Source organism: Oryx dammah, unplaced genomic scaffold (genome assembly GCF_014754425.2).
Source record: "Oryx dammah isolate SB20612 unplaced genomic scaffold, SCBI_Odam_1.1 HiC_scaffold_10, whole genome shotgun sequence".
NCBI classification, from domain to species: Eukaryota; Metazoa; Chordata; class Mammalia; order Artiodactyla; family Bovidae; genus Oryx; species Oryx dammah.
Genome location: NW_024070194.1, coordinates 57,948,731 through 57,975,389, shown reverse-complemented (window position 1 = coordinate 57,975,389; position 26,659 = coordinate 57,948,731). Strand labels below are relative to the sequence as shown.

The 26,659-nt window shown below is 44.7% G+C and overlaps 1 protein-coding gene across 15 annotated transcripts in view; it reads left to right on the top strand.

The window, feature by feature from the left end:
- The window catches only part of KIAA1217 (KIAA1217 ortholog), a 350,338-nt gene that overhangs the window by 269,442 nt on the left and 54,237 nt on the right, over positions 1-26,659 (top strand). For 10 of the 15 annotated variants that reach the window (XM_040248530.1, XM_040248533.1, XM_040248524.1 and 7 more), the window contains 3 exons: positions 6,633-7,465; positions 25,455-25,559; positions 26,046-26,095. In XM_040248530.1, the coding sequence (XP_040104464.1) occupies positions 6,633-7,465; positions 25,455-25,559; positions 26,046-26,095 (988 nt within the window). The remainder of the gene's footprint in view (positions 1-6,632; positions 7,466-25,454; positions 25,560-26,045; positions 26,096-26,659) is intronic. The other 5 variants (XM_040248531.1, XM_040248532.1, XM_040248526.1 and 2 more) reach the window with 1 other exon arrangement.

Below are 26,659 nucleotides of genomic sequence, written 5' to 3'. Positions count from 1 at the left end.
AACCCTGCCTCTAAGGTGATGAGCATTACTACCTTCCTATTTGTGTGATCAGGTCCACCACCTGTGAAGGACTGCAGGGGGGGCAAGAGTAACACATCCCTTCCGGAGGCTGACCGGAAACAGGAAACCTTTGAATTTACTCCCGCCCCTTTTAGTATAAAAGCAGCCCCAATTCTAACGGAGACAAGATGGCTGTTAAGTGAGTAGGAGTCTGTCTTCTTCTTGGTTTGCCAGCTTTCGGAATTAAGTGACCATTCCTTGCTCCAACAACTCATCTCTCAAGTTCCTGGCCTGCTGTGTGTCAAGCAGTGTGAGCTTGGACTCAGTAACAAATTTAGGGGAGTCACCTAGGAGCCTTGCTGCTCATGGCTATGTGGCAGGGATTGGCGTTTTGAGTATAAGATCCTGAAGACGTGTCCTTCAGAGTTCCCCAAAGTGGCACTCACTGGCTGCCTCAGTGCTTGGCAGTTGGAACAAGGAATTGACATCTGAGAGCTGGCGGGCTCCATACAGTAGGGTAAGTCACTGCAGTGTGTACAACTAAAAAGTATTTCTTCTGTGGGGCTTTCTTGTTTGTTGTGTGTTTGAATGGTGTACCTGTTAGAGACAGGAAAGAGTTACCGGACTTATACCCAGTTCGTGAACCAGTTCATTTGTTTCTTTGCATGTGTGCTGAGTCACTTCATTCGTGTCCAACTTTGCAACCCTACGAACTATAGCCCTCCAGCCTTCTCTGTCCATGGGATTCTTCAGGGAAGAATACTGGAATGGGTTGCCATGCCGTCCTCCAGGGGAACCTTCCTGACCCGGGGTTGAACCCTCGTCTCAGGTCTCCTGCATTGGCAGGCAGATTCTTTAACCACTGTCCCCACCTGGGTGGAATCTACCATTTGTGCATACTGTTTGTGTTTTGCTGGTCTTGAATTTGTAACTTTAGAAATGGAGAATATTTCAACTGTCCCTATGGATAGTTCTCTGAGGTGTATTTTGGATAAGGGATCTGATTACAGCTATGAACTCACGGATGAAAGGGACATTATGTTTTATTGCAGGGGCCCCCAACCCTTTTTGGCCCCAGGAACCAGTTTTGTGGAAGACAGTTTTTCCATGGATGGGGGTGGAATGGTTTCGGGGTGATTCTGCCGCCACTGACCTGACAGGAGGTACGGATCCACAGCCCGGAGGTTGGGGGGCCCCTGTTTTATTGTAGCAGTGTGGTGCCACTGTACCTGTTAGGATCTCCACGGTGGCTAGGCAAGGCTATCTTGGGGCTCTGTGCACCCCGCACTGATACCTTTGTGTGTTAATTACATTGTGGATGGTCTCTTGTGTCTTTGGAGTGTGTGAGATCCCAAGACCAAACTTCGGGGTTTCTTTAGGATTTTGTGTAGTCTCTTTTGGTTTCATTCTGTTTGGTACTGTTCCTCCACTTGCAGCCAGATCAGTCTTGTGGTTTTTTAAAATTAATTTAATTGGAGAATAATTACTCTACAGTACTGTGGTGGTTTTTGCCATACGTCAAATGAATCGGCCGTGGGTGTACCTGTGTCCCCTCATTCTGAACCCCCACCCCATCCCTCTGGGTCATCCCAGAGCACGGGCTTTGAGTACGCAGCTTCACGCGTGGAACTTGCACTGGTCATCTGTTCTGCGTATGGTAACGTACATGTTTCAGTGCTATTCTCTCACATCATCCCACACTCACCTTCTCCCACGTAGTCCGAAAGTCTGTTCTTTACATCTGTGTCTCTTTTGCTGCCTTGCATATAGGATCGTTGTTACCGTCTTTCTGAATTCCATATATATGCGTTAATACACTGTATTGGTGTTTCTCTTTCTAACTTCACTATTTTAAAACTTGACTGATATCAAATGGAGGAAAGAAACAGGGAAGAAAAGAAAACAAAGCTGTCTGTTCTTGTCCAGGAGTGGGCATTCCGAAGGAGGGGAGAAACGTTTCACTTGATTCCTAATGTCACCAAAAGCTACAAATAGAAGTGTCTTTTCCATTAATATTAGTACAAGCGTTTAGTCATTTAGACAGGTGAACTTGATTTGTCCTGTCTTCCAGAAACCCAGTCTGAATCCAATCTCTTTTATAACTTATGGCTTTTACATTATGGTACCTGACGGATAACTAAAATTTTGGAATGGGAACTATGTCCCTGTGTATTTATACATGTGTTTGCACATAATATAGATGTGCGGCATTGCCATAATGGATTTGTAAAAGAGCTCTGTTTAATTGGCTTAAAGGAAATCAAGTGAGTTTGAATACTCAAACATAAAAGAAACTCACCAGAATGGGTTTCAGGTTCACAAGCTCTAGGAAGTATTCAGTATTGAATTAATACCTGGTCTGAAAGTTGGCTTAAGCTTGTTGGCTCGATACAGATGTTTTTTGAGCCATCAACATTAAGTATAGGGACTTCCCTTGTGGTCCAGTGATTAGGAATCCACCTTGCCATGCAGAGGATATAGGTTCCATCCTTGGTCCAGGAACTAGGATCCCAGGGAGCAACTGGACCCATGTGCAACTAAGACCCAATGCAGCCAGATAAACTAAATAATAACAAACATTATATATAATACTTTTATTGTATCTAGGTTTACTGGAAATCAAATGAGGCCTTATTATTCCTGTTACAAAATTTGTCAGCAAGAAAAATAATGTGATAAAGCTTTTAAGTAAATAAAATGTAAATGAAGTAAAGAGTTTGGGGTAAACTCTATGGGAATCATGTCTTAGGAATGTTTGTCTAGAATAGTCTCTCCAGATTTTCGTAACTTGAAACTAAGTCCTAAGATAGAACATAATTTTAAAAATCTTAAAGTGGTACAAAACCTGGATTTGGACAAAGTTTTCTTAAAATACTGAACTGCTTTTAAGTGATCTGCATTTGCCAGAGTTCTTTTATTATCACTGGTTAGAACATTTTTTTATATATTTCTGACTAACGTCTCAAAGATCAAGTTCTAAGTGGGGTTCATTTGACTTCTGGCTAACTCTGGGATTTTTCAGAGGCTCCCTGGAACACTTTCAGTTGTTTTCTCTGCATCTCAGAGAAATATTAAACTATGTATATACACGGTTGAGTCCCTTTGCTGTCCACCTGGAACTATCAGAACTTTGTTATTTGGCTATACTCCAATATAAAATAAAAGGTAATAAAAATAAATCTGTATTACTAATCAGAAAAACTAATTGGGGTTATCTGGTGTGTTGAATTGCATGGGGGGCACTGTCAAATGAGTGATGGTAAAATCTCTTAGATTATATCATGGGTAAACATTATTAACATACATATTGTAGAAATTATATGGAACTCCTAAAATTCTGGTATACTCTGGTAAATGATGTCATAATTTTAGTAATTATCACAGCCACAGCAGTAATCAGTTTTCTAGTCAATTGCATTGTAATCCCAGTTGGTTGATGCTGAAGCAAAAAGGCATCCTTTTAATGGTTAGATGATCAGTTGCTATCCGTGCGTTTTACAGTGGCTTCTGAATGACTCTAGAGCTATTTCGTGAAGAAGCAGCCAAGACTGATGAAATCCTTTATGTGCAAGCATTTTTACTATTATCAGGGAAAATAAAGGAATAAAAGAGAGGATATGTTGCTTCAACCTTAACTCCTCTAGCTGAGCTTACTGACCCAGCCACTCTGGCCATTATGCCAATACATCCACCTTCCATTCCTATCCAGGCTCAGTTCCTGATGCTGGGGCTGAGGATTTCTCCTCCTTATAAGCATCAATCAGAAAATGCTGGGTTGACATGCACTGCTAAGTCACTTCAGTCGTGTCCGACTCTGTGCGCCCCCATAGAGGGCAGCCCACCAGGCTCCCCCATCCCTGGGATTCTCCAGGCAAGAACCCTGGAGTGGGTTGCCATTGCCTTCTCCAATGCATGAAAGTGAAAAGTGAAAGTGAAGTCGCTCAGTCGTGTCTGACCCTCAGCGACCCCATGGACTGCAGCCCACCAGGCTCCTCCGTCCATGGGATTTTCCAGGCAAGAGTACTGGAGTGGGGTGCCATTGCCTTCTCCTGACATGAACTACTATCTGTAAAATAGATAGCAAGTAGAAAGCTGCTGTATAGCACAGGGAGCTCAGCTCGGTGCTTTGTGAAGACCTAGCGGGGTGTGCTGGAGCGGGAGGGAGGCTCAGAAGTGAGGGGATATATGTATACATAAAGCTGATCCACATTGTTGTACTGCTTAAGCTAACACAACATTGTAAACCAACTATACTCCAATTTAAAAATAAATACATTAAAAATTTTTTAAAACAAAGTGTTCAGGGAGCAAGAACAAAAGATGCAAATCAAAATCCGCCCCCCCTCTTTTTTTTTTGGCATTAAGTAAGCCACCGTTGAGGAAGAAACCATGCACTTACTGTAAGGAGGAGGAGCATTGGGAAATGGACTGCCCTCGGCTGAAACAGAAGAAGAAGAAAAGGGGAGCTCCTGTGGTGGAAAGAGAGGACACTAAATAAAGAGGCCCAGGGGCTCCCTTGGACTTACCGTGCCCAATTCCCCACAGGAGCCCAGGGTAAAATTGAACGTAGGGGATGAAATGATTGAAGGCAAAAGGAAAGGGGGCAGCAGAGGATGAGATGTGTAGATAGCATCACAGACTCAATGGCCGTGAATTTAGGTGAGACAGTGGTGGACAGAGGAGCCTGGCGTGTTGCAGTCCATGGGGTCGCAAAGAGCCGGACACGACTTAGCGACTGAAAAACAACAAACTGCTTGACTTTCTGATAGATCTTACCCTGAAAAAGCATTTGTTTTTATCAGAATAGCTTGACATCACCAGGCTTCTCTGGTGGCTCGGTGTAAAGAAGCTGTCTGCTAGTGCAGGAGATGCGGGTTCCATCTCTGAGTCAGGAGACCCCTGGAGAAGGAAATGACAACCCATTCTAGTATTCTTGCCTGGGAAATCCCATGGGCAGAGGAGCCTGGCCGGCTGCAGTCCATAGGATCACAAAACAGTGGGACAGGACTAGGCGACTAAACAACAACAAAAGCTCGACATTGGCAGTCTCACCTAAACACGCTTTCAGCCTACAGATGGTGCTCATGGAAACCCTGGAAAAGGAGACTGAGCTCTTTCCCCCCAGGTCTTAAAAATAACCCAGCAACTGCTGTCAGCGCTCCCCAGATGGGGACTCAATGCCAAAGAAGCTGCGCCACTAAGGACTGAAATATACTCAACACCTATTTCTCAGATGCTTCAAACGGCAAGACATTTGAGATACCTGGACACTTTCTCAGTGTGGGTGGAAGCATGTCCCTCCTGGACAAAAAATCTCTGAGATGGTTAAAGCCATCCTTAGGGAAGTCATGCCCTGATGCAGCTTAAGGCATTACAACAACGTTCATCCTGGAGACCACAGTCAATAAGAAAAAAGAAAATGAATCATACGTTAAAAGGGAAAATTGCTAAAATGTCAGGAGACTAACTGAACTTGGGATAAGGCCTTGCCAGTTGCCCTGCTGCAGATCAGTAACTCCTGGAAGCAGGCTTAAATTAGGCCCCTTTAAAATACTGAATGGTAGGCCATTCCAGCTGTCTGCCGTGGCAGGGCAGTCCATAAAACATGTAGCAGTGGGCAATTATGTTAAAACTTTGGGCACTATACTAACCTCTGTTCATGAGTTTGCCTCCAACAGGACTACCTATGCAACTGAAGTAGATAGTAATTTCCTTGTAGCTATAAAAGGGTCAACCGATTTGTTTAATTTTGTCCAAATAAATAGCACAGGAATTTAGTATATGTATTGAAAACTGGAACCAAAGCCCTAAGTTCAATTACAAAGTAGACAACATAATGCTCAGAGGTTTCATTGGGTTCAAATAGCTGTCAAGGGCTGACTAAGGAATATTCATCACCTGCGTTCAGCAGACAGTAACCAGCCAAAGTGGTCTTGGTCCCTTTTCCCACAGGACTGTGAAACAGACAGGGATAGTGGGGAATTCTAATAGGGAAGAACCTATTAGAAATAGGTTCTTGGGAATAAGAGAATGACCACAGAGAAGAAGAAATTAACACCTCCCCTCTGGAGGCAGATGGGGACCTGGAAGTGTCTGACTTTACTCCCACCCCTTTTACTGTAAAAAACAAAAACAAAAACAAAAAAACCCTGAATTCTGACTCAGGCAAGATGGTTCTTTGGGGCATGAATCCACCATCTTCTCAGTGTGTTAACTTTCTGAATAAAGTCTCTGTTCATTACCCCAACAACTTGTCTTTTGATTATTGGCCTGTCATGCAGAGAGCAGTACGAGCTTGGACTCGGTGACAGCATCTTTCCATCTTGCTCTGTTCTGCTTCAGTCTTCACATCCCCTTCTGTGACGTAGACTCTCCTGCCTGTTTCACAGATAAGGACCCTTGTGATTTCATTGGGTCCACCTGGGTAATCTCTCCCTCTCAACATCCTTAATGGGGTATCTGTGAAGTCCTTTTTGCCATGTAAGGGAACATGGGTAAGGATCTAGGGACTGGGGGCACAGACAGCTTGCAAGGGCCACTCTTCAGCTGGTTTCATCCGGGAAGCCACACTGAGATGTCTCTAAAAATATGAATATCAAAATAGATGTTCTAATTTCTTGTTTTCTTTCCAGATGCAGAGAGAAATTGTTTATGCAAGAGGAGATGGCCCTGGTGCCTCTCGACCTGGACCCACAGCTCTTCCACCCCACGCTATTCCAAACTCTCCTCCGTCTACTCCCGTGCCCCATTCCATGCCTCCCTCTCCATCCAGAATTCCGTATGGAGGCACCCGCCCAATGGTGGTTCCTGGTAATGCCACCATCCCCAGGGACAGACTCTCCAGCCTGCCAGTCTCCAGATCCATCTCCCCCAGCCCCAGCGCCATCCTGGAAAGAAGAGATGTGAAGCCGGATGAAGACATGAGCAGCAAAAACCTCGCCATGTACCGGAATGAGGGTTTCTATGCCGACCCTTACCTTTATCACGAGGGGCGGATGAGCATAGCGTCTTCGCACGGCGGGCACCCGCTGGATGTCCCAGATCACATCATCGCGTATCACCGCACCGCCATTCGGTCAGCCAGTGCTTACTGCAGCCCATCTCTGCAAGCGGAAACGCACATGGAGCAGTCACTGTACAGACAGAAGCCAAGGAAATACCCAGAGAGCCACTTGCCCACTCTGGGCGCCAAGACGCCCCCGGCATCTCCTCACCGAGTTGGCGACCTGAGGATGGTGGAGATGCACGGTCACCATAACGCCCACGGGCCCCCCCACACGTTGCAGCCAGACCGGGCCTCGCCCAGCCGCCAGGGCTTCAAGAAGGAGCCCGGCACCTTGGTGTACATTGAGAAGCCACGGACCACTCCAGGATTATCTGGGATTGTGGACCTCGGCCCTCCTCTAGTTGAGAAGCAGGTGTTTGCTTACAGCACGGCTACCATACCCAAAGACCGAGAGACCAGGTAAGGGGTGAGGGTGTTGCGAGGGTGGTCTGTGCCCACCTGCTGGGTGTTTGGGCTGCTTTACAGGAGTCAGCAGGAGAGAGCAGCAGTTAGCTGAATACCAGCCTTGAGCAGTGCGCCCTCTGGGTTGTGTTGGGTGGAGGGGGTGGGGGCCTGGGGAAGTAGGATCAGAGGTGGTTCTTGTCTGCAAGGAGTTTCTAAACCTGGTGGTTGAGTGTCGTTGGCCAGGGGCCACCCCAACAAGAGGGGTCAGAATGGGCCTCCCGCGTGTGGGTCTAACAGCAGCATCATTAGTACATATCTGAATCATTCAGAAGAAAATTGGTTAGCAGATGAGAAGAAACCATTCAGACAAACCAGTCAAGAGCTGATCATTATTGATCTCCCACTGAAAAGGAGTGAGTGGTTCAAGTGTTCACTGTTTAAACTGGCAGTTTGTGTTTTGTTTTGTTTTTCTTTCTTGAAGTGCAATTTTGTTTTCTCATGTGGTTTGGGGAAATGAAAAGAATGTGTAACTATCTGTCATCCAGGGTGATAAAAACATAAATCTGCGTAAAATTAGGATGGTGTTGATGTAATACTCATTTGGGAGTGGTACTGAGATCAGCAAAGTTTTTCTTGTGGATAAGATATGCTGGGTATTTAAATTTCTTTTTTTAACTTACATGTTTTTGTAATTCACCTAGAACCTTAATACGACATCTTGAAAACCCTCAAATTTATAGTTATAGAAAAGCCAATTTTGACAGAATTTCTCTAGCCTGGATTTGTTGATGGAAGGCAATAAATATATTAATTATAGTTGTAAAAATCTAGGCAAAGAAATAGAGTTCAAAGGAGATTAAGCATGCGACCTGTGGTCATACAGGAATTCAGAAGGGGAGTGAAAATTACAATTCAGACATTCAGCCACTCAGTACCCTATCGGAACCTCTCTTCCCTCCTCCTCACCAAAAATGATCATATCACTTACTATTACGTAACCTTGTAAAAGAGAAGGCCAAAATTGTGACTGGAATGCGAAATGTCTATCTTACTATCTTAATCACACAAATCAGAAAGTTCTGTCCTCTTTGGCAGATTTTGATCCTGAAAGGGCCATCTCTCATCTGGTCACAAAAGAAAGATTCCAGGAAGATGGAAAGAGAATAAACAAGAGTTTTGTGTTTCTTTTAAAGCTCTAACATTCTCACACAACTGGAAAAAAATTAAAAAACAGCAACAGTGACTGACTTGATTATTCAGGACAAAGCAAAATTAAGAATCAGAAAAAGATATTCATTTTTTCTCTTCCAAAGTCCTTAGGAAGTTACATGCTAAGAATCAAAGGAAACGGACACCTCCTGTGACCATAGAAAGGTGAGGGGTGTGGGAGAAATACTGAGGCTCTTTGAACAGACCGGTGTCACAACTAGAGGGGCTCTGCCGAGATGGGCCTTAAGGGAGTCTGCCCCCTGGGCATCTAAGAAAGGACAGTTCATCCCCCTTGGTGGGCAGTGAGGGGCTGGTTGGGAAGTGTGTGTCCCTGATAGGATGAGACTTGGAGTCATAAGACTTTCTTCCAGGAGACAAAACCTGTCCATCTCCTGGGCTCGAATCCATCCTGCTCCCATTCCCCCACCCCGCTGCTGACCCACCTTGAGGGTAGGAGAGGACCGTGAGCTTGATTGCACCATGTATCTCGTTAAGCCACCCACCCTCTGCTGATTTCCAGGCACGCTGTGGACGGTGATGGCGTCTGGCTTCCTGCTCAGCACCTGCTTCATTGTTATGCATGCAGTTACCCGTGTATATAACTGGCATCAGTGAACCCAGTTCCCAGGATTGGGTTACGGGTGGGACCAAAATGAAGGTCCCTCTGCTATGTGGAACCGCCTCTCTGCTGCCCCCGATCAGTCGTGAATTTTAGCCTTAAGTAGCATCAGTGCAGGGCTTCCCAGGTGGCACTAGTGGTAAGGAACCTGCCTCGCAACGCGGGAGACGTAAGAGACTTGGGTCCAGTCCCTGGGCTGGGAAGACCCCCTGGAGGAGGGCATGGCAACCACTCCAGTATTCTTGCCTGAGAATCCCAAGGACAGAGGAGCCTGGCAAGCTCCAGCCCATAGGGTCACAAAGAGTTGGACGTGACTGAAGCGAGTTAGCACACACACGCATCAGTATATTTTCAGGTCCTTTGTTTCCTCAGAGGTTTTTTTTCACTGAAGCTCAGAAAATGCTATGGATTTCTGTCTTACATATGTGTTAGCAGCTACTTTTAGAAAATCCAGATTAGCAGTTTTTTAGAATAACAAGTATTAGAAAATTTGATTATTTTTCTAAAATAAGATTAATGTTCACTTAAAATATATGTTGTTGTCATTTCCATATTCTAACATATAGTTGTAGTTTTAGAATACAGTTTTACATTTTTCAATTTTTTTCCATTCTTGTAAATGTGAACTGGCAGAGGAGGAATTTTATCTCCCATTTTGCCTACGTGATTCCTCACCTGTTAATCCTCTTATCTCCAGTGGGCAGAACCGGAGGGTTGGCGTGCTTGTATATATGTGGGTAGGCTAGACTCCCTTCTCCTGTAGCCCTAGACACACACACACATACACACATACACACTCCCCTCTGTACATTTAGAGTTGCTATTACTGAAACACCTAAACGTCCCCACTAACTCAACCCAGGCACATGACAAAAAGTATGTAAAGAATGATTTGTTTGGTAAAAAAGAATTGAGTCTGGACATTTGCTGTTAGCACTCCCACCCACCACCCCATTAACTAGACAGGTCTCTTCTTCAACTGCAATTCTAAACTCTTCTGGAAAGCTTAACGACTAAGCTGAAATGCAGTACTGCCGGGGCATAATACAATAACACTGATGGTAGCTATCATGTTTTGGCCAAATGCGAGGTTAAGTAGTTTCCATACATCATATGATGTAATCATCATGACGACCCAGCAAGGTCCATACCTTTGCCATCCCTATTTTACAGATGTGGAAACTGAGCTCAGAGAAGTTAAGAAACTTGCCAAGGTTACAAAGCCAGTAAGTGGCATAGAATGTCCAGGTGCATTAAAGAATCCATACCTTTTACCACTAGGTGGTAGTCTGCCTGGTAGGTGAAGAACTGTAAGCCCCACCTTCACCCAACAGTGAAGTGAATTCGGGAGCGAATTCTAAGCATTTCAACCAGGACAGAATGCTAAGTAGCTGCTCTGAAAGGATGTTTACAATCATCAACATGGTAAAATTTGCATAATTATGCTGCTAAATATATACATGTCATTTAAAATATAACTGCCCCAGCTAGTATATTAGCACAATTATGAAGCAACAGGGGAAGAAAGAAGAGAACATTCTTGGTAGATTTTATTTTGACAAAATAAATGTGAGCACCATGTCAAAGAAAATTTTAAGAATGCCAGAAACAATTACCAAAGCACGAGATTATAGTCCACTGCCACACCTATACTGTGGTGCTATTTTAGATATATTTAATCTGTGCCAGTATTTGGTAAAGAAACATCAGCCCCTAAGAGTCTAACTTTTAGAGTTAGGGTCTTATTAAGTGCCAAACCAATTTCTGTTGCAATTTCATGTTACTAAAAAGCAAATAAATCTGAGGATTTCTTGCATGAAACTCTCAAGTGAAATTTTATATCTAAGATTGACAGCTGCAGAAACACAGGAGGGAGAGTGAGAAATCTGTAGAGAGGCTTTCTTCGGGACACCGCTGGATTGAGATGCTTTTCCGAAGACCACATTTATGAAATAGCCCAATAACTGCAGGATGTTCAAAATCAGAAAATTTTTCTTTTTTATCTGCACTTAGGAAACTTCCAACAGTAACTTTTTTTAACACAATTTGCTAACAGCTCTGACTTGAAAATGTATTGAAGACAAAGTAATTTCACTTTGATCTTGTACTTAGTCCATGTGCCTTGATTTAATGAATTTGGCATCTCTTTTCTTATAAAGATGCTTCCACAAAGCATCTAGTGATGACAAATTATATATAATAGATCTGGAAAACACAGTGTAGAACGTATTTGAGGTAGCACCCTCTTCCTGGGATGGCCATGGACTTCAAGGTACAAGAGTGGATTACAACTGCTTTGACCTTGATGATAGTACAGTCATCCATGGGGGTTGTTTCTGGGAGCCCGTGGGTACCCAGATCCACAGGTTTCTTATTTGTAGTTCATTCGGCCCTGCACATCCATGGTTCCATATCTGCAGATTCAGTCAATCTGCAGTTGGTTGAGTCTGAGGAAGCAAAACCTGTGAATATGGAGGGCTGACTCTAATTCTCAAGTCTGAGCTTCTGGAAAGAAAATGACCTTGAGTGGTAAGATGGTTTTACCCAGATGATCTCCCATCATCAAGGACTCCAAGAAGACAGTGGATCCATGTGACTGTGAGGCCCAGTGCCAGGGAGATGGTGTATGACAGATGACAGGAGGCGTGAGGCTGTCTTCCCAAGGTTATAAAATTACTTCATTAAACAGCATCATTATCCCTACCCATGGCACATAAAACAGCCCTTAAGAATTGTAAAACTCTAAGACATTTATGTTTTGCTATTTTCTATTTATAGTTTGGCTCATATAATGTGAAATATATCAAAATCACACTCAAAATTCAGGGGTGCTCATTGCAAAGTGACTAATAGCTCTCCTTCCAAATGTGTGACAGATTCCTGCTAATATAACGTTTTTCAAGACATGGTAAACTTGAACTGAGATCATATTTTTAACACTTATTCTGCACTGACAATAGCTAAATTCAATAAAACTAGTTAAGAATGCACTTGGGAGCAAATTTTTGCCTGTCTGGGCATCTGTATGTGGAGAAAAGCTACAAGAAATCCACTGTGATTTCTAAAGCTTCGCAGATTTCCTGCCTTAGAAAGAAAAGGAAAGAAAATGTCTATGTACAGGAGGAGGCCTGCAGCCTAACTGGTAGCTTGTGTCTGTTCTTAATCATTTTACCTTACTTTCCATTTTGTGAGCATTGGATGTCTTCTTCTTTTTTTTTTTTTACTGGAGTCTAGTTGCTTTACAATGTTGTGTTAGTTTCTGCTTACAGCGGAGTGCATCAACCACAGGTATACACACCCCCTCTTCCTTGGAGTTCCCTCCCACTCAGGTCACCATGGAGCACTCGGTAGAGCTCCCTGTGCTGCCCAGTAGGTTTTCGTTAGGTATCCATTTATACATAGCAGCAATAGTGTATGTATGCCAATCCAACTATCACCATGTTGGTAGCGTTGAGGGATAGGACACATCCTTGGTTTACCAGCTGACTTGAGTCGAAGTCTAAATTCAGATTTGTGTCATTTAAAAATGTTCAGTGTCTAGCAGACCTTTGGAGACTTCCTAAACTGTGTATCCTGCTAGAGAGATGAAAGATGGAAAAAAGAATGATTTTTTTTTTTTTTTTAATATATAGTCAGAGAGGAGCCACGTCAGTTGTCTCCTGAGTATCGGGTTGGCCAAAAAGTTCATTATCTTATGGAAAAACCTGAACTTTATGGCCAACCCAGTAATTAGACTTGGGATCTTCCCAGAGCAGGGTTTCTTTACTTCTGCACACTTGATATTTTGGGCCTGACCTGTGCATTCTGGAATGTTTATCAGCAGCTTCAACCTTCCCCCATCCCGCCCACTACCCGGCAGTATCAGAGTCCCCTGACATGCTGCCCAGTCAGGAAAACCAAAGATGTCTCCAGAAGCTGTCAAATCCAAACCATGGATCTTGCCAATTATTACTTCAGTTCTACCCTTACGTCTTGGTAAAGCAGCTTCTATATTGTTAGAACTTGCTGTTGTCACCTTGATTCAGTCAACCTGTGATCAACCGTTTACTGAGAGGCAGTATCGTCATGTTTACAAACATGATCTCCAAAGCAAGGTAACCTGAGTTCGAGTCCCTGTTCTGACACTTGCTAGCAGTTGGAAGTTGGACAGATCACTGAGTCTCGCTCTGCCTCAATTTGCTCATCTGTAAAATGGAGATAATCATAGCACCTACCTCATACAATGGAACAGTTCATTACAATTAATTGCCTGTGCCCTCCCTGACATAGATTAAGCGCTGGAGAGTTCCTGGTTTGAGCAAAGTACTCTACTAATGCTACTAAGCCCAAGATTAATATACAGGCGAGATGGCGAGGACGAAAGACTATACCAGAGGAAGCAGGGAGACAATTGTTAAATAGAATGCCAGGAAAAAACTTAAAGCAGGTAGGGAGTACAGGAGACAATAAACATAAGCATGCACAAAGAATGGAATTAGCTGGGATTAAACATCAAAATGAGAATGTTCAGAGTATCAAAGCCACTTTTAAGTCCCTCTCAGGAGAGTAATGGGGGTTACACATTGACTTGAGTCCAGGAGCTAAGAGACAAGCCAGGATGACAGCATGTTTTTCCAGTTGCACCCGAGCAGTATGACTGATGATAAGGACACCTAACCAGGTAGAGCTGAAGTTATTAGGTTATCAGATGCCTGTTTTGATGCCTAATGGTGCCTGACCGATTCAGCTGTTGTCTGAATTGCTTTCCCGTGTAGCTCTAATTAGGGATCAATAAATGTTTATTGAGCTTCTCTTTATGTACTTAGCTGGGGACTGCATGCTTTGCAGAAACTTAGATATGTCCCCACCTACAAGGAATACGAACTGGGAAGATAGTCATAAAACATTAAAAGCATATTATAAGCATGTAAGCCATGCCACAGTTCAGTGCAGGAAGCTTTGGAGTCGCCAGTGCATGTTAAAAAACTGGTTTTTAAGAACAACCGCAACAATAGGATTGCATTCGTAGGTGATGCTCAGGGCTGATCTTTTTGTCATCCTAAGAAAGGCAGGGTCTCCCAGTGAAGCACAGAAAAGAGAGGAGGATGTGCAAGTCACTCAGGGGCAAGTGTCTTTCCTTGAGGCTGGAGCTGCAGTGGGAGATTCGCTCCCAGCATCTCCAAGTTCAGCTGGAAGTCAGGACACGTTTTCCTTGAAAACAATGAGGAACAATGAAAGGACTAATAATACACTGTGGGTTAAAGAGGCGTGCATGGGCCAGCTGGAGATTCAACCACCGCTTATTCCAAGTTCTAAACAATGAAAGTAGAAGAAAACTTTTCATTTACAAGCCTGCGATATTTTGGGGACGGCTTGTACGTAATTAATTCCAAAGAAGTGATACAGAGAGTAATTGCTATGAATGCAGAAACGGGAGCACTTCCCTGAACTTAGGCTGGGCTGGATGCTTTCATGAGAATACCGACTGAGATGGGCACGCATTTAAGGAATTTACATAATGGAATGAAAAGATACCATTTGGAAAGACAGATTGATCTGTATCCAGAATTTGCTGTATCTCTCCCATTATGCTACCAAGAAAAATGACATCTGGATTTGATGTCTTGCCAGTTTCAGATTTCAGAGGTGCTGAGAAATTGAATTACGACTTCATTCACAGGAATATAACTTTATGGATAAGTAATATTTGCTAGTCATTCCTTAGACGACTGAGTTCAGTCAAGAGCTGTCTGGTAAACATGATACTCAACCAACTGACAAATGTCTGAAGACAGCCCTACTCTTACCCCGGGGATACTGTATCAAAAATACCAGTGGAAGGACTGTCGAAAAGCTCTCACAAACCAGTTTCTCAAAAGGGAAAGCCATCACCTGCCACTAATTAGATGACATTAAAATGTACCCCTGCATCTTCCTTGACTATTCATGAGATGCTGCCAGTCAGATGCCTTAGGTCTGAAACCAGAAACTAAGAACAACCTAAACTCTGTGAGACTCAGTTAAGCCCCTTTCCTTGCCGACTAAAACCTCTTTCTTCAAAGAGAAGAGGAATTCATGTTCAGGTGAACATGTTTAGGTTCAGCCTGGCAAGATTTAGTTTCCCTGCAGGTTCAGTGTGGCTGCACCCCAGCCTGTCTAAGTAGCCTGACGGCTCAGTGGCTGGGTAATCAATCCGGGGCCGCCATGATGTCCCAACCATCCAGCCTTTCTTGGGAGTAGTTGTCCTGCTGTCTGGTGGAGTTCACAGAGATGACACTTCTCTTTATTTGAATTTGGGACTTTATTGTTCATAAATGAAGTGATTCAGAATTATAGCCAGGTCTAAGCATTAATTTGGAGAAGGTGATGGCATCCCACTCCAGTACTCCTGCCTGGAAAATCCCATGGATGGAGGAGCCTGGTAGGCTGTAGTCCATGGGGTTGCTGAGGGTCAGACACAACTGAGCGACTTCACTTTCACTTTCCTGCACTGGAGAAGGAAATGGCAACCCACTCCAGTGTTCTTGCCTGGAGAATCCCAGGGATGGGGGAGCCTGGTGGGCTGCCGTCTATTGGGTCACACAGAGTCGGACATGACTGAAGCGACTTAGCAGCAGCAGCAAGCGTTAATTTGAACTTCCAAAAATTGTGGGTCTTAAAAAGTCTGCATTGACTCTTATAGGGTCAATGTGTATTGCCAGTAAACACCTCCCCTCTCTCCGTCTCTGGAGCTGAAGGGACCCAGTCTTTTTTAAAACCATTAAGAATTTATTGAAGTAGAGTTATTTACATTATGTTGATTTCTGCTCTACAGCAAAGTGATTCATATTCTTTTCCATATAGTTTATCACAGGGCATTGAACACAGTTCCCTGGGCTATACAGCAAGACCCTGTTGTTTAGCCATCCTATTTATAATAGTTTGCACCTGCTAATCCCAGACTCCCCTATCCATCCCTCCCCCAGCCCTCCTTTTCTTTGGCAGCCATAAGTGGTCTGTTCTCTACGTTTGTGAGTTTATTTCTGCTTTGTAGATAAGTTCGTTTGTGTCATATTTTACCAGTTATTTATTTAGCTACATTGGGTCTTAGCTGCAACACATCGGCTCTTTACTGCCATGTAAAGGATCTTTCTGTGTAGCTTGTGAGATTTTTAGTCACTGAATGTGGACTCTCAGTTGTGGCATGTGGGATCTAGTTCCCTGACCAGGGATCAAACCCGGGCCCCCTGCACTGGGAGCATGGAGTCTTAGCCACTGGCCCACCAGGGAAGCCCCTGTGTTGTGTTTTAGATTCCATGTACAAGTGATATCATATGGCATGTCTTTCTCTGTCTTACTTCACTTAGTATGATAATCTCTAGGTCTGTCCATGTTGCTACAAAAGGCAGTATTTCATCCTTCTTTATGGCTGAGTAGTATTTTGTTATACTGTATATGTGCTGTGTCTTCTTTATCCATTCATTTGTTGGTGGACATTTAGGTTGCTACTGTGTCTTGGCTATTGTGCATAGTGCTGTTATGAACATCGGGGTGCATGTATCTTTTCAAATTAGAGTTTTTGTCTCTTCTGGATATATGCTCAGGGAGTGGGATTGCTGGATCATATAACAACTCTATATTTAGTTTTCGAAGGAACCTCTGTACTGTTTTCCAAACTGGCTACACCAATTGACATTGCCACTAACAGTGTAGGATGAAAGGAAATAATCTCTTTTTGCAGACTTTTAGAAGGAGAAACAGGACATTTCTCAAAGGACCAATGATGGCTACTTCTCGGGTCAAATGCTGTTTTCACTCTCATGCAGCTCAGGGTTTCTTGGTCTTTGTAATGAAGGCCGGGTGTCCTGACTTTTCCAACAAGCACAGGGATCTAAGAAGATAAGAGAGAAACCTGAGAGGCACCAAGAATAGGAAATGCTTTCCTCCTTTTCCCTAAGAATCATTATCTTATTTCTTTGGAGTCCACCTTGAGATTTTGCAGATCAAAAGCAAGTACAGAAAGACACATGCACCCCAGTGTTCATTGCAGCACTACTCACAATAGTATGGACGTAACCTCAATGGCCAACAGAGGAAGGGGGAAAGATGTGGTGCGTATGTACAATGGAATGTTACTCAGCCATAAAAAGGAATGAAACTGGGCCATTTGCAGAAATGTGGATGGACCTAGAGATTGTCATACAGAGTGAAGTAAGTCAGAAAGAAAAATATCGTATAATATGTAGAATCTGAAAAAATTAGTACAGATGATCTTATTTACAAAGCAGAAATCGAGACGTAGAGAACAAATGTATGGACACCAATGGGGAAAGGAGGGGATCAGGATGAATTGGGAGATTGGGATTAACATATATACCCTATTGATACTCTATATAAAATAGATAACAAATGAGAACCTTCTGTACAGCACAGGGACCTCTACTCAGTGGTCTGTGGTGACTAAACGGGAAGAAAATCCAAAAAAGAGGGGATATATATATATATATATAGCTGATTCATTTTGCTGTACATAAGAACTAACATAACATTGTAAAGCAAATATACAATAAAAAAATATTTTTTTAAAGCAGGTGGGAGTGGGGAGCTTCCTTCCATAGCCCCCTTAGGGTCACTCAAAAGACCGTCACCCCATAGCCTCTAATACTCTTTGGAAGGTCAAATACAGGCCTGTGATGAGACAGCCAGAATAGGAACAAACAGCTATTCATTCTGGTTTGTACCTGTACCGAAAAAAAAAAAGAGAGAGAGAGATGTCACTTCCAGAGCAGGAATATTAAAAATTGCCCTCAGGTAAGAGAAAGAAAATGCAAAGCGGGTGATTTCATGCAGGGTGGAGGCTTGCCCTGGGGAGCAAGGGCTCTCACTCGGGAAGTGGAGCCTCACCCCAGACAGTGGGTGAGTCACGGGAGGCGGTGGCCCAGAGCCTAGCGGGGAGCACTGGAGGCGGGGTGGGGGACAGGAGACCAGTTGTGTTTTCTTACATCTTGCCCTGGGTCCTTGTCAAGCAGGAAGCCTCAGTGTCTTTGTAACCAGGGGATGGCAGCTAGGGTTCTAGTCGGCATCCAGATGGCAACAGAACCTCCTCCGGGTCCTGTTGAAATAAAAATGGGTATAGAAGCACCTTGTGAACTGCAAAGTTATCCATAAATAAGAGACCTCGTGTATGTGGCAGACTAGATAGGAAGGGGTTTGGGGAGAATGGCTGCCTGTATATGTATGGCTGCATTCCTCTGCTGCCCACTTGAAAACTATCACAGCAGCGTTGTTGATCGGCTCTATTCCAGTAGAGCATAAAAAGGTTTTAAAACACAAGACCTTGTGACACAACGCGGTGAAGCCATACCCGCTTCGCACAGACTAGCAGCGGTGTGCGGGCCATTTGGGGACGGTGTGTTCACGAGCTGACTTGGGACTGTGCTCTGGTCTCAGCCAGAGCGGCCCGCCTAGAAACGAGGTTGTGAAATAGATTAAAGGCGACCTGGAGCGTTTCCAGGTGCAGTGCTGTGCTGGGCAGAGCCCTCTCCCAATGGGTGATCCTGCCACACACAGGCCTGGGTGTGGCTGAGCATTGCACGGCCTCTGGGCCCGTCACACCTTTTTTTTTTTTTTCCTTTGCTTCGGTCGAGATCACCAAACCACAATGGAAAGAAAACTGTGGGGGTCTAAAGTAAGTTCCTTCCATCTAGAAAAGTACGTGAATCTAGAATTTTGTGTCTGGCAGGATGCGGTTCTTGTTGGGTTAAGAGGGTAAGCGAAGGGGTGCCTCTTTTTAATAAGGGGTGCAAGCCCCTTGAGGGAAGGCAGGCCCTGTTTCCTCTGTGTGCCAAGTTCATTCAGCCTCTTAACGTTCCCTGCCGTGAACTCGTTCACTGGCTTGCTGCGTTGGAACTTGCTGGGGCTTTTCCTGACTCTGGACTCCAGTCTTCCCACCTTGGGTATGACCACTTCTTTCATCCAGTACTTGGGCTGAAAGTCTTGGAGTCTTATTGATGTCGTTGGTCATACTCCACACTGGACGCCAGAGGATGCTCACAGATCTGTATCCAAAGATGCCTTGATGCTCCAGCAGCCGTTGCTCTCAACCTCACTGCCCCACGCTGGTCTATTTCGTCTCATCCCTTCTGCTCCTCAGCCAGGAGCAAAGTCATCCCAGCGGAAAGACAGCAAGACTGAGATAGAGGTCAGGACAGAGGAGAGTATGAGAGGAGTCCGCGGGGTAAACAGCAGGAAAATTAAAAGGAACTTCCAGACAGTACTGATGGCAGGGGATGGAGGAGGAAAGGCCAGCATGCAGGCACAGAGCTGGTCTGTGTTACCAAGAGAACAGAAGACAACCAGAGTTTGCTGTTCTTTTGTGTGTGGAGGGGCGGGGCTGTGCCAGTCTTAGTCGTGGCAACAGAATCTCCCATCTTCATTGCGGTGTGTGGGATGTTTCAGTGGCAGCGTGCAGAATCTGCTAGTCGTTACATGTGGAATCTAGTTCCCCAACCGGGGATTGAACCCAGGCCTCCTGCATTGGAAGCTCAGAGTCTTAGCCACTGGACCACCTGGGAAGTCCCCAAAGATTGCTGTTTTTAAAGACGATTTTGGAGTTTTCAAATCCAGAATGTGAAGTCATACTGAGTAAGGATTTTTTTTTTTTTTCTGAGTAAGGATTTTAAGGTCAGGGGATGTCTGAAGAAGAGTTTGAGGATCTGTGGTGCCAACTTGCTGAAAGGGTTATCAGTGTGGATACTGAAGCTACATAAGGTGATGGTCTGGGGGGTGGCAGACAGGAGGCCAGCTTTCTGTGCTGAAGTCATACGAGGATGTGAGGGAATGTCCTGAATGCTGGTAGGGAACTGAAGGATGAGTAATGCAGAACGCAGAAGCAGGGGGGAGGTGTGGAGGGTTTGGACAGATGATGGACTGAAGTGATAAAGGGAAAGCAGAAGAGCCCTAGTCTCCTTTAGGGCAAGGGAGAGAGAGCAGCCTTGAGTGTCAGGGTTGTAGACAGCACTTCTTTGTGACCCTCTGGGTGCCCAGTCCTCCTCCTCTAAGGACTGAGGATGCGAACAAAGGCACACGACATGGTCAGTATCCCTCAGGAGCGTGGAGTGGTGCCCAGACAGTACCAAGACCTCCAAGATACTTACAGGTACTTGCCATGGTAGCCCCACTCAGATATCACCAACTCCACCAATATCCTCAATAAATCTAGGTGTTTCCATGAGAAGTTAAATTTACTGGGCATTTTTGGAAGTATGTCTTCAGTTACCGGCCCTTTTTCACCAAAAGGTTCACATTGGGCAGAAGAACTGAGTTCATGGCTCAGAGTCCTTTATTTAAAGCTTTACCACAAATTCAGATCATTTGAATTCCAGTGCTCTGTTGAACTCATCTAAAAACAGTGTCTTTAATAACTCTGGTATTTTTTCCTCTAATGCCGAAGCATCAGGGCAGGAACAAACAAGGGCACAGCCTTGCTTTAAACCTGTTCACTCTTCGGTTCTGGAGAACGCTGTTGGCACTGCCAAGATGAAAGGGTTTTAGGTCACTTAGATTGCTCCCAAGAAAAAAAATGGACTTTGTGAGAGGAAGGTATTGCTTAAGGATGATAATACCTGACTCACTGCTGGCTGTGCATTGGCTCATGTGGCACCTAGCACGTATTAAGTGCCCAGAAATGTTTGTTGGTGACTCATTGACCATTTATAACTTTCTGAGGGGAGAGAGATAACAAGGAATGAGCAGAAACCAGAAAAAAAAAAAAACCCATAAAATATTAGAACCAGAAGTGAACAGGGAACCACCTAGTTAGTACTCTCAGAAAAGCCAGCCCTGGTTACTACAGTTGATACTGAGTATCCCGTACCATCAGTTTCCAAGGTTAGTAGCTGGTTGCCAAGGTGAAGGCGGACTGGGAGTTTAGTCACTTCAGCTTGGTAGGCTGTTATCAGCCAGCTCCCAGCACTTCTTTTGGATATTTAAAAACATGTCCTTAAGGATTCATTATAGGGGAATTACCAGTATCATACTCCGGGTTTTTAATAGCCATTCACTTACCTAGATGCACAACGATAAAGACTTAATTCAGGCTTCATGAGGCCTCGGTCAGTCCAAAGACAAGTCCCCAGTCACAAAACGCTGAATCAAAAACTTGTATGAATGGATATTCTCATTACCCCCTTTTCTAGACTCTGCAGACAGAGAGCAGACCACGAGCAGTCTGGGTTTTACTCCATCTTCACAGACAGACATGGGACTTGCAGGAAAGCTGGTTGTAGCAGCAGGAATTTAATACTGAGATCAGCACTTTCTCTGGATTGGATTTGAATTTTTTATTAATATTATGCTTGGGCCCCAAGAAGATTCATTGAGCCAGGCTGACTTATAACACTAAATGACTAGTTAACCGTACATACTAATCACATAAATATGGTTTATGGAATGAAATAAAATGGTCTATGAAATCACTTTTAAGCCATCTTTTCAACAGTAATTATACCCACCCTGGAATACCTTAAACCAGCGATATTGGCAAGAATTAGCTTGAGCGTCTTTAATATTCTGATGATTATCATACAAAATTGCCACTGCAGTGAAATGACAGGGTTGTTTCAATTTCTCTTCTTCCACTGCATTTCTCTTTCTTCCCCCTTTCACATTTAAAACATACTCCATAACATTTCATCATGGGAGAAGGCTGCCGAAGTTTCCAGTTGCTGTAATTTAGTTAAACCATAAAATTGTTTCCAGATTACCAGCCATGAAATGGAAAGACAATCTTATTTATGAATTTATAAATCAGATAATCTCCTTCAAATGAATCCTGAAACCAGAAACACTTTGATGATTAAACAGGAGGGGAAAAGTTTTCTCATTACCATGTGTCAAAAGAATTGTATTTTTGTAAAGTGGTTTTGGCCGAGACAGTGGAACACGCACGTGCAATCTGTGCGCAGCGCCTGGGGCACGCACTGTCTGCTGGGCATGGGGAGAGAATCGCTCCCTCCTCGGCTGTCAAGCTCAAGAGTACTGAGCTCTCCACGTTCTGATGGATCTTCTCTCCTTCCTGGTGACCCCACTGGTGACATAGCCTGGAGGAGGCCACCCAAGGAGCTTCTAGTCCTGTCCTCACAGATGCAAACAGAAGGACAAGCATGTGCGTATCTGGACTGAATGCAGGATTTTCGCTCCAAAACATCTAGACCCTCATCCCAGGCAGTTCTGCAGGCTACGTCCATGTCATTCCTAGAAGTCAGGAGAGTGGGGTGCCGTTCGGGGGTTTTCTTTCTCTTCATCCTAAAAGCATTGTCTGGGGTAAGAACGGTGAGAGGCCAAGTACCAGCTGAGCCAAGGAGGATGCCAAAGGCATGTGGGAAACCCTGTGGGTGCCTCTCTGAGAGGACCCACGTGTGCTGTACCATTCTGCAGTTCTCCCCCTGGGGATGAATCTGCTGAATCTGGATGGATTCTGGTGCTTTGTTAGACAGGTCATGATAGCTGGTGACCAAAGAGGGACCAGAGAGAACACTGATGTAGCCCTGATCAGTGCTGTGCCTAGGCCAGCACTGGGCTCCATCTGCCCTTTCTGTCCCCCGGGGACTCCTGCTCATTCTCTGTAGCTGTGGACTGACCTACTGCTAACATCTCCTGATATTATTGTCTCCTGGGGGCAGTTAGCTTGTCACCATGCCTTTGTATCCCGCACTGCAGCTTCAAAGAATCCATTAAGCCTCTTCCTAACCAAAAGAATGTCCTGCCACTTTGTAAAAATATATATTTACTTACTTGGCTGCATTGCGTCTTAGTTGAGGCAGGTGCAGCGTGCCGACCCTTGAGTTCTGGCATATGTGATCTAGTTCCCATCTGGCTCTTAGCATATGGGATCTAGTTCCCAGACCAGGGATTGAACTTGGGCCCCCTATGTTGGGAACACGGAGTCTTAGCCTCTGGACCAGCACGGAAGTCCCTGCTTTCCCACTTGAAAAGAAACCCTTTGTATTTGCCTAGGATTGAATAAGAGGGGTAAACCAGTGCCTCTCAAGGTAGTTCTGAGAGCACCCCTGCTCTAGGCGTCATGAGTTTGGCTTCCAGCATTACCATGGGAAGACTGGGGATTCTGTTCAATGTCCACCCGGAACGCATGTGTGTGTGCCCCACACGTGGAGACCAGCTACCACCCCATCAGTCCTGAGGCGCCTTGCAACTTGGGGTCTGATAAACTTCGGATCTCCAATGGGTATTGATTAACCTGTTTTTTTTCTTCCTTTTTGTATTTATTAACTATTTATTTGACTGTGTCGGGGTCATAGCTGCCGCACACGGGATCGCCATTGCGTGGCTCTTTGGTTGCAGCCCATGGACTCCACAGTTGTGGCGCGTGGGGTTAGTTGCTCCATCGCAGGTGGGATCTTAGTTCCCCAACAAGGGATCAAACCTGCGTCCCCTGCATCTGCAAGGTGGATCCCTAACCACTGGACCACCAGGGAAGTCCCTAACCTGCCTTCTTGAGTGGGATTTCTTACTAATTTTTCTCTTTGCCCCATGCCTGGCTTTATGACAAACAGGACGCTGAGAACACACATGTGACTGAAAATGCTCAACAGCTCAGAGGTTTAAAACACTTGGAACGTCACTCCAGGTAGATGCATATCTCTGCTCACTGCTTAAGAGAGATCCTACTACTAATAATTCCCACCCCCCTGGTCCCACCCCGTGGTGGGTTGACAACCATTAATCCTCCAGACTGCATGACTTACATCCTAGAAACTCAATATTGTGACATAACCATTCATTGTAAACTAAAGAAAAATGCGTGAAATTCTGAAGTCAGAAGCTCGTAACTGTGAAATGAATCTCAGTGTTTTCTACATCACTGAGGGTTATATTCCAAAGGCAAAGTGCAAAGCCAAAAAACTGTGAATGAGCAAAATTACTCTTGAAAATCCTCTTACTTGCCTTGAAGTTCAAGATACAGATGTAGCATCTCTTGTGAAGTCCAACATAACCAGTTTTGTTCAAGTGAAAGAACGGACCACCATGGCCTTTTCCATTGGGTACCAGATAAAGTGATTGGCTTGTATTTAAAAGCCACAGTGTCTGAATGTGCTGTTTGTTGCCCAGGAATCTTCACCATTGCTCACACTCCAAGAGGCCCATGGGACTGAGATGCCCCCCACCCCTGGAGAAGAGTGGGGGGTCGCGTCTCTGCCTTGGGCTGGGACTTGACACTTGTTGATGAGGGGACAATGGCAGTCCAGGTGTCCACACTGTTCTAATTCTTCTTTTATTCTCTTGAACTACTGAGCAAGAAGAACTGGATCCTGCCATGACTTGTGTGTTGACTCTGTCCTTAGCACAGGTCGCTCTGTGATGGTGACTCTGTAATGTGTTGGAAATAACGGTGATAGTTCCATGACACTGTTGTTGCTCTGACGTACAGAAATGTGAGCCTGTTTCAGAAGCCAAATGAATCGTATGTAGCCTTGGAGAGCCTTGAACAGAGAGGCGTAGTATCTGTGCATGATTTAAAAACTGAGAAGAGTTTTCATTTGTGTCTTGAGATAACCAAGTTGGTGGGGGTAATTGTTTTCCCCTCTGGATCCGTAAAAGCCTTCAGATTCCTATGGCATCGATTTGAGGACTCTCTGCCCTCTAGTGTGAAGACATTGATTTCAAGCACACTTTACCGTGCTCTCAAGAGACAGTTACTTGTGTACTCTTGGGCTGTGCAGCAGGTCCTACTCCGGGCACCACAATGAGGGTCTCCATCATTCACACCAAAATTGGCAGCCTTGGAAGGAGCACAGCTTGAAAGTGTGTGTTCCTGGCCCACTCCCTCCCCTGACTGGCCTGGGACCCATCTTGTGCAGAGAACAAATAGCAAAAGCAGGGCAGGAAGGCTCAAAAGCACAAAGATGTGCAAAGAGAATTATTTCCAAGGGAGAAGCTTTTCTGTTTTCCATGAGGCCTCTGCCAGTCTCTCCGGGTCTTTTTAGTAAGATCATTGGGTTAATACTCATCTCTGACCATCAGATCTCAAACTCGGCGGGGATTTGCAGGCTCATTTGCTTCTCCAAGCCAGGTGGGGCTGAACTTTGGAGGCCTGCTCGGTGGAGGTGGAACCTTTTATAACCCTCAGATGATCACTGCCCTCAACAACCAGTCTGAAAAGTCAACACAGCTTTAACAAACAATTCTCTTGTTTTACAGAGAGAGAATGCAAGCCATGGAGAAACAGATTGCCAGTTTAACTGGCCTTGTTCAGTCTGCGCTTTTTAAAGGGCCCCTTACAAGTAATAGCAAAGATGCCTCTAGGTAAAAAAAAGAAAGCAAACCCATTCAAAATTAATTCAATCTGTTTCTCTTTAATGATTAAGATCATGCATTCATTCCAATCGTTTTCTTGTAATCATTTCAAGGCTGAAAATACCCACATCTCTATGAATCATGGTTTGTTTGTCTGTCTGTCTTTCCAGTAATTCTTGGCCGAAGGTACCACTTTGGCCCAAGAAGGGTAAATGGGCTTCCCAGTGCATGTGGCTTTGTGGACACTGCGCAGTGCCTGCCACCGCCCTCTGCACACCTCCACATCCTCCATCATCCAAAAGTCATGAGTGCGCCTCCGCTGCACACCTGGGAAGCCTTTTCCATTCTGGCCAATATTGGTGCTGATGCGGGAATACCTTCATTGCTTGACACCATCAATAGCTGCTGCTGATTGCTTGGAATAGTGAATGGAAGCGGGGAAGAGAAGCATTTTGGAAACTGCAGAGCTGACTCTCTTTTTTTTCTTTCCTTCAGTGAGAAAATGATGAAAACCACAGCCATTAAGAACCAAACAGATGGTGCAGGTAAGTGTTCGGCAGTCTCACAGGAGGTCTGGGAGCTGTCTCTGACATATTAACCTCTCCCTCTGTCACCTGTGTGAGTAATTTGAGGTGGGGTTTGAGACTAAGCCATTTCGTCCTCTCCCTTCTGTCTCCAGTTCTTCACTTCCTCATTCATTTATTCATTGATGAGGTTCTATACTCAACAAATACTTATGTGCCTGGTACTGGGTAAGGACAGTGGGCACCCTAGGACAGGGTTGCCTACCCACTAATCCAATGCAGAAAATGGACCTGGGACAGGTCATTGTGTGTATGAAAAGTGAAAGTGAAAGTCACTCAGTCCATGGAGTTCTCCAGGCCAGAATACTGGAGTGGGTAGCCTATCCCTTCTCCAGCAGATCTTCCCAACCCAGGGATCAAACCCAGGTCTCCTGCATCGCAGGCAGATTCTTTACTAGCTGAGCCACCAGGGAAGCTCAAGAATCAAACCAGGGTCTAAACATTAAGAAAAAGTGCAGGATGTGGAGACAAGAAGCAACAAAAACACAATGGTCCAGAGCCTGTGGGATGACATACCATCTGCTG